We start from the raw sequence: 8,305 nt of genomic DNA on the forward strand, positions 1-8,305 counted from the left end.
CTTGATGAACAGATCTTCCCCAACACAGTTTTTTGTTCTTTGTAGATCAACTCAGTCGAGGTGTCCTCATTAAGCTCAATAGTGGCACTCTCATCTTCCAATAGTCTAAGGCCCTTCCATTTCTCCCCCAAAGAATCCATCACCACACTTTCTGCTCTTCTCTGTTTTCTAGAGAAAACTACCACCACGCACCGCCATAGCCTTCTTAGGTTCTCTCCCACTACGCTGTCGTTCCACTAAAGAAATTTTCCCCCTCGCCCTGGACTTCCACCAGAATCTTTTTCTGTTATAACTTTCTGCTCGTGCCACTACCCTACCCGCACTTCACCCCTTTTCCTTGAGAGAAGGGAGAAGAATTTAAATCTGCTATCTTTTATTACGAGGCTTACTCAATCAACAGATTCAAGCACATAAAAAATCTCTAATGAAGATAGCTTTTCCTTTTGTATTTGTACATATTTATCTTCTTAAGGTAGTAGTTCAATACAATCAACGTAGAATCTAGACCTAGATACCCTATATCAATTTGGATTTGTATCAGTAAATATCCAGCTTCTTGCATTTGTTTCTTTTGATTAAATGTCTATAATAAGTTAAAAAGGGGTTAGCTAATGGAAATTGGTAAAAAGCTTTTACAAAAAAATTTATTGAAGGTCGACGAATTTATGACTATGATTAAAAAATTAAGCTTCGCATGAGAGCATCCAGAATCCATTTGTGCATTCGGAACGTCCACACCAAACACACCCCATGATATCAAGGGAAAGATTCATTTACCCATTTACATTCCTAATGCCTATTTTAGGAGCACATTTTAAGTAGTTTTATGTATTTCTCTCTTAACATAATAGGTGTGAATGAAAATAATGAAATTTATAATGACAAAATTACTTTTCTCTGTTAAAAACTATATATGTTTTATTTGGTGACAGACTCATTTGGATACTTTGAATATTTAAATATATTTATAAATAATAATTAAATGATTTGAATTAAGATATTTTATTGAATTTTGAAAAAAATAGAGAAAAAATTAATAAAAATATTATAAAATTATAAAATTGTTTGAATATTATTTTTTAATATTATTTTTGAAAAAAAAATATTATTTTTTATGTTTTGTTTGAGAGTTTAAAAAAATTGTAATGATTAGATAATGAGTAGATTAAAAAATTAAAGATTTTAAATTAAAAAACGTTTTGAGTGATATTTGACATGAAAATATCTAAAAATACCAGAGATATGTTGTGTTGCTAATCGAGACATTAATATTTCAGAATGAAAAAATCTAGTCATCATCCCAACTCTCATCATCCTCTCATCTTCCCATTATGTGGCATTAGATGATAAATTCATAAGTGAAATCTAATAAATATAACTCACCCTCATCGCCACATATGGATTATTTTTTTTTTTTTGGGGCTAAGCACACCCCTGAAAGCACACAGACAATGAAAAAACAGTATTATTTTTATTTTTTTCCTTTTGACTGTTGTACATAAGCAGAACTATTCTTGATGTCTTTTTATTCTAGGCAGTATCCAACCACTAAACTTATAATTTCAAGGAGAACAGTGACACAATTTCAACTGATTATTCAAGTAGTATATTATATAAACTTATAATTCACCAACACAACCATAATGCATTCTTCTGATATATGTGCTCCCAAGGAACAGCCACATCGTTATGCCAGTGCCTGTAAAAGAGATGCAAAAGAATCAAAGTTTCTGCAAGCACAACAACCGGAAATTATATAAAGAAGCGGGTTTCAGGCTAAGTCCTTCCGAACAAAACAGTCACAATGCATTTGAAATTTCGGCATGAAGTAGGCATCTAATAATTTTTTCCTGCTACTTCAGTCTCTTTTAGCAAAAATTATTTCACGGGCTGTGCGTGTATTCAATTTTATCCTGATGGCAATAAAATTTGGATTGAGCACCATGCATAGGCTCAATAAATTGAAGTATACATCAATGGTAAAGGGGCTCTCTTCTCGGGGAGGATGATCGTAACTAAGGGTGTAATTGATCCGGTTTTAAACATATTTTATAACTGAACCGGTATACACCGATTTTGAAATTTAAAGAACCGATATCGCACCAGTTACACCTCTAAACTAGTACTTCCGATTTTACCAGTTCTAGTATAGTATTAGTGGATTATATAGTTAGTATAACTATACTATAGTGATATAGTTATATATAGTGAATTATATACTGATATAATATTAGTATAACTACTAATACTATAATGATTTATATAGTTATTTATATATAGTGGATTAGTATTAGTGTGTGTTTATATATATATATATAATAGTATCATATAGTGATATGGTATTTGATTATGTATGTTAGTGATAATATGCTAGTGATAGTATGTTAGTATCTAACTTATTTATATATTTGATTATATATGTTAATAATAATATGCTTGGTTACATAAATGTTAGTGATAATATGATGGTTATATACACTTTTATATGAGTGTATATGATCAAATGTATAGAAATGTATTTATAAAAAAGAATATATATTATAATTTATTATACTATAAAATGAATTTATCCTTAATATATATATATATAGTTTATATTAATAACATGATCATGTTTATGATTAAAATTTTATGTTATATTAGTTTTATATTATAAAATTAAAACTTTAAATGATAATGTCATCTCAGATGTCATACTAAGATTTATAAGATTAATTTATTGTTATATTAATTTTATGTTATTAGATTATTATTATACATGAATAATAGAGGATTTTAAAATTTAATGTTATATTAATTAACAATTTAACAATTATTTTAAATATAATTATATATAAAAATTATATATAATATAAAAAATTAAAATATATATATGAACCTGGCCGATTTGGTGTTAGAAAAAGGAAAACCGGAACTAGACCGATTTCGACCAGTTTTGAAAAAAATGAAACCGGTACTGGACTGAACTAGTTTTGAACCAGACCAAATCCACCAATTTGGTTCGGTTCACTAGTTTTTTTTTTTCACCCCTAATCGTAACTCCAAAAAAGATCATGATGAATTAAGGTGGCTGTGTGGAGAGAGAGAGAGAGACAGAGAGAGAGTTCTGCTACGTACACAAGATTTTTTTTGTAACTTTTTTCCTTCGGCCATGAAGTAGAAGAAAGAATTGATAAGTGAAAAGAGCGGAACTTTTATTTTTTATTTGGTTGAGAAACTTGATCGACCATAGTCTTCGCAACAAAATACCATAACATCCCAACAAAGCCAATTTGAAAACATATAGCTCATATAATACTTAGTAGGACACAAAAGATTATTATAGAAAACATTTTTTGACATTACAATGTAAAATATAAATTACGGCTTCAAACCTTAGTACTTAAGATGATTCCAATAGCTTCTGTATGTCTTTCTGCAAGACGGGAGGGAAGAAACAATAATCAGCTTCAGGCAACAGTCTTCAGCAGAATCAAACATGAACAAAAGGGAAACATTGTTCTAACCTCAATTTTAAGAGGTGATGTGGTTGGCGCATATCTCTCCACAACCTTTCCTTCTTTGTTCACCAGAAACTTTGTGAAGTTCCATTTTATGCCATCTCCAAATATCCCCCCTTTCTGGGATTTGAGGAACTTGTAAAGGGGTGCTGCATTCTTACCGTTCACTTCAATCTATACAGATAGATGAGAAATATAACATTAATATTTACTAGCATGCCTTTTGTCTCTCAACACTTTTTTAGGTAGAATTGTTGTCACAAAGAAATATGGATAACAGACTACTGTCAATATATTAAATTTGCATACTGGAACTGTATAAATGGATTGCCGACAAAACATTCTCAAAGTTTGTCTCTTTGTTCGTGAGGAATTACCTTATCAAAAATTGGGAATTCAGCTTTAAACATAGTGCACACAACTTCCTGAATTTCCTCATTGCTTCCTGGTTCTTGTCCCGCAAACTGGTTGCAAGGAAATGCCAAGATCTCAAACCCTGCCCAAAACATTGAAAACTTTATCAATTTCAAAGTGATAAGAATGGAGAACATGCAAGAATAGATCAAAAAATGGACCTTGGCTTTTGTACTTTTCATATAACACGTTTAACTCCTTGTAGTTTGTTTGTGTTAAACCACTGCAACAATGAAAGGGTAATAGATACAATCAAAGTTTGCAACCTCAAATAAACTCAAATATCATGATCGAATTATCTAACTTTTTAATTAGGAAAAATGATATATACAAGCCTCAAATGCACAGAAGCATCCATCAGTCCCCAGTAGCATCCATTCAATTTAAATGGGTTCAGGTAAAAGATGAGTCGAGTCACCTCACAGAGGTTCCACACCTACAAACCTCTTAAACCCGCACACAAGTTTCTTCCCAAGCACAATACAGAAGTCACATACAACACATGAATGCTACTTTAAACTTGAACTACAAGATATATAGGAAATCCAAGCTTGCAAATCTTCTTAAAGTTTAATTAACCAAAATTGCTCTAAGTTTAACATCCCATTCGGCGAGATGAAAACGTCTTTGGCTCTATTATTTTCAGGGAAATATTAACATATCATTAATGCTCATGAATTTGAGTTTAATAACTTTATTTACCAGAACTCATTGATTGCCATTGCTTTAAATTCAGACCACATATTTTTAGGTGATGATGATTTCTCACTATTGTCAACTTCACATACATTTAATTTCTTCTCATTTTCCTAAACTACTCGTATTTGCTAATTAGTCGATATTAAGTTATTACTCAAGACGGTTTTGCATCTGTAGAATGTTTTTGAGGCTATCACAATTCCCCATGCCTTCACATATAGTTGTTTTCAACGAGGAATCAAAACATTCAAATTACATGTATATATTTTTATTCAATACATCTAATATTAAAAGTGTCCTGTTTTTTATGGTGTGGAAACACACTCCCTTGGACCCTGCCCAGGCAGGGTGGCCTTTCCTTCCCCCACCCTGCCCCAACCCTGCCCGCCCCTGTTGAATGGACAGACGATTGCGCAGCCAAACGTCCAGCCCCCTGAAGCCATTTCGACAGCATCATAAAAAACCATCACAAATCCAAAACCTAAAACCAAACAGCTTACAAATCCAAATCCATCACCACCGAAAAAACCCTAAGAATAAAAAATTGAACCAAAATCTACAACCAGAGGTCATGAAACTTCAAGACCCACGCCTTGAACTTTTGAAACCCTCTGCCACAACCGTGAGTCAAGAAACTTTGAGATCTCAAAGAACCTTTGAAAGCCTTGGGTTGATCTTTCGACTTTGAGAGAAAGTTGGAGCCAAGGAGAAGAAGATGGAGGTGGAGTGTGAGAGAGGAGTAAAATGAGGAAATTAGGGTTTTTGGGCTTTTATATCTGGGCGTAGTGGGCAAGCGGATGCGTAGCCCACTCACCCTCTACCTGCTTATATCCAAGTGTGAGGACCTGCTCAACACCCCTAGTCATATGAATTAACATTTTATGTAGAATAAGTGCAAAGGATCTAGTTGGCTATACAGAAACGGTCTTTGCTAATGGGTGGAAAGAAGGCATAAATTAGGACGTATGCACTACTCTATTAATCAGTGCAACACATGAATTTCAAAATCAACAACTATACTTGCCAGGAAGGCAGGAACTCAGTGTGCACAAGTTCATGGTGGTTTGTTTGTGATTTCATATTTGTTACAATTTATTTTTCCTAAAAAACAGAGTAAAGAAAGAACAATATGGAGTATTAAATGCTAAAAAGAAAGTACCCCTGAATATCTCAAGCATCAAAACGCTAAAATATAACCATAAAAGCCTCCATAAACCGATGAGGAAGTGCGCTTTGTCTCATCTTTTTAGTTGGAATTTTATCTTTATTGGATCAATCCTTGCCAAGTGCAATGTGAATCCAACTGTATTCAGATCTTAAGAGCATACCCCAATTTGAAACAGCATATCTAAGTTGGTATGATGGAAAAATTTTAAGCAGGTCTTCTTTAGATGCTTACCTGACCCATGGACCACGTTAATTGTGTCGTGCGTGCCAAACTTAAACAAGAGGAAGAAGCATCAAACAAAGGAATCAATAAAAACCATTGTAAACACAAATTGCGCATAATTCATGATTTACCTCAAAGAGGCGATTGAAAATTATAAGGTCTCCATATAGAACAAGAATGATTCAATGCTCCACAGCAAAGGTGGAATTGGAGAAAGCAAAATTCGTTATCTTTTAATTGGTTTTTTCCATAATGTTTTGTAAAATTTTAATCTTTTACTCGTAAAGAAAAAGTTCTGTAAAATTTCAAATTACGTACAAAATATCAAATTGCACCACTACTCTTGACAATCACTTCAAAGAGAGATCAATAAAAAATGAATAATTTCACGCTCATGAGGACATACATCAACGGACTAGGAAATCGACCATGACAAGAAATTCAAAAGGAAAATAGAGTCGATTAGAATACCATTTCGAAGCAACGTTGACAATCAAGAGAGCCTTCCCATTGTATTCACTCAAGCTTACATCATTTCCACGGATATCCTGCCATTAAATTCATTTAGCAAAACAAGAAGAAGAAAGCCCAAAAGCAAAAATAAATCTTGAACAAATACAACCAAACAGCTTTCAATCTCAAATTTTCTATCTAGAGTTTTCAAAAAATGAAAACTATGCATACCCACAAGATATGAAACAAAAGTGTGGCCCAAAATAAAAAGACCAACAAAGGGACCTCCCACATAACAATTGAATTGACCTAGCTTTCATTTGGTCACCCTTGTAATGGAAAAGCAAAGTTAAAACCCCAGAACTTTTATAGGTCCAGTAAAGTACAAATTATTTTCAGTTTTTGTTACTCAAAAACATTCAAATCATTAAACTTGAATTTATCCTTCTCTTTTCCTCAGTTTCTGAGATACCAAAAAGAGATTAACAACGATGAAACAAACAAACAAACAAAACCCAGTACCTTGACCGTAAAATCATATATGGATTTGGAAGAATCTTCAGCCATACTTTGAGGAGGAGAAGGAGCAGATAGGTTTCCGTAGAAGTACAGGAAAGCAATGCCCAGAAAGAGAACAGAGACCCAGTTGGTGAATTTCAACAATTGCATCCTAGTCTACAATATAGGCTGTACCTTCCTTACATATCCGATATCATTGAAATTTTTTTGTTTTTGAAGTACATGATTCCAAAGACAGTTGAGAAAAGTTACGAGGTTATGAACGCAATGTTGACATTTTTGTACTACTTACGTAAACAAATAATATTTTAAGCGGTATGGGCCGGCAGGTAAGGATGTAAGGTTGGTGCCTGTGGGCGAAATTAATGTCACGGACATGTTAGGCACTGAAAAACCAAAAGAGCCCACGAAAGTCGCAAGCTCACAGATCCCAAAATCATCGCGAGAAATACTGGTCAATTCACAGAGGGAGGAAGCATAAAATGATGGTAGGTTTGGAAAATAAAACATCTCAATATATCTTATTTTATTTAATTATTATAAATTTATAAATTTTTATATAAAATATAATAAATAATTTAAATTTTTAAAATTTTTAAATAATAATAATATTAAAAAAATATTTTAATAATATTTTATTTAACTTTCAACTTTTATTTAAAATCATCTTATCTTATCTCACTATACAAACCTCACATAGACATTTCTTGTAAGAGCAGCGCTAGGGACTGGACGCGGTGTTAATGACGGATTTATACACTCCAACCTTCCTGTGACATGTAAGCATTCTAACAAGTGAAAAATAAAATCGCTTACAAAAACAAATTTCATTCACTCTTCCTTTTCTTTCTCTCCTTAATCCGAAGTCCTTCATAAGGTTAGATTTTTGCTGCCAACCCCCCTCTCTCTCTCTACTCAAGTAATCATTCAGCGACGAAGTCACAAAACAAAGATAAGAGTCTTGGAAAGGATATTTAGGAGCTCGGAGGGATAAGACCATGTGCTAGAAGACCAAGTCTGAGCCTTCAAGAATTAGGGCTAGTATACAAGTTCAGGGATTGAACCTACAAATACGTGTTGAATAAAATAGAGAACAGATAACGCCTTCACTTGATCAAGAATATTATCCTACCAATTTGTTTGAAAGTTATTTAAGATAGACTCTGAGACCAATCATTATCATCACCTTCATACTTTTATAAATAACACCTCAAGGTAACATATTTGGCATTCATTTATATACTTGTATTGAAACCACTTCTCTCTAAGTTAGGCATTGGAATTTCAATGGGCACCCCGTGCCGCCATCTCTTCTATTGTAGGTCATTCA

At 33.0% G+C, this 8,305-nt stretch overlaps 1 protein-coding gene across 1 annotated transcript; it reads right to left on the reverse strand.

Annotated features, from left to right (window-relative positions):
* Positions 1-1,452: 1,452 nt before the first annotated feature.
* On the reverse strand, positions 1,453-7,460 carry LOC108980142 (probable glutathione peroxidase 2). Its single transcript, XM_018950988.2, has 7 exons — positions 6,979-7,460; positions 6,475-6,551; positions 4,076-4,137; positions 3,878-3,996; positions 3,507-3,674; positions 3,375-3,415; positions 1,453-1,699 (listed from the first exon to the last, which is right to left on the reverse strand). Exons 1-6 carry the CDS (start codon positions 7,123-7,125, stop codon positions 3,383-3,385), a joined length of 606 nt encoding a protein of 201 aa, XP_018806533.1. The 5' UTR covers positions 7,126-7,460; the 3' UTR covers positions 1,453-1,699; positions 3,375-3,382.
* Between the last annotated feature and the right edge of the window lie 845 nt (positions 7,461-8,305).

The sequence above is a fragment of the Juglans regia genome, chromosome 7 (genome assembly GCF_001411555.2).
Source record: "Juglans regia cultivar Chandler chromosome 7, Walnut 2.0, whole genome shotgun sequence".
Classification (NCBI taxonomy): Eukaryota; Viridiplantae; Streptophyta; class Magnoliopsida; order Fagales; family Juglandaceae; genus Juglans; species Juglans regia.

What these genes read in the sequence shown, in the direction of transcription:
- LOC108980142 (XM_018950988.2), bottom strand. Translation starts at nt 7,125, where the DNA reads ATGCAATTGTTGAAATTCACCAACTGGGTCTCTGTTCTCTTTCTGGGC. An exon ending in TATATGATTTTACGGTCAAG is followed by an intron (nt 6,552 to 6,978) that starts GTACTGGGTTTT and finishes ATTTAATGGCAG; the next exon opens with GATATCCGTGGAAATGATGT. An exon ending in TGAAAAGTACAAAAGCCAAG is followed by an intron (nt 3,997 to 4,075) that starts GTCCATTTTTTG and finishes TGTTTTGGGCAG; the next exon opens with GGTTTGAGATCTTGGCATTT.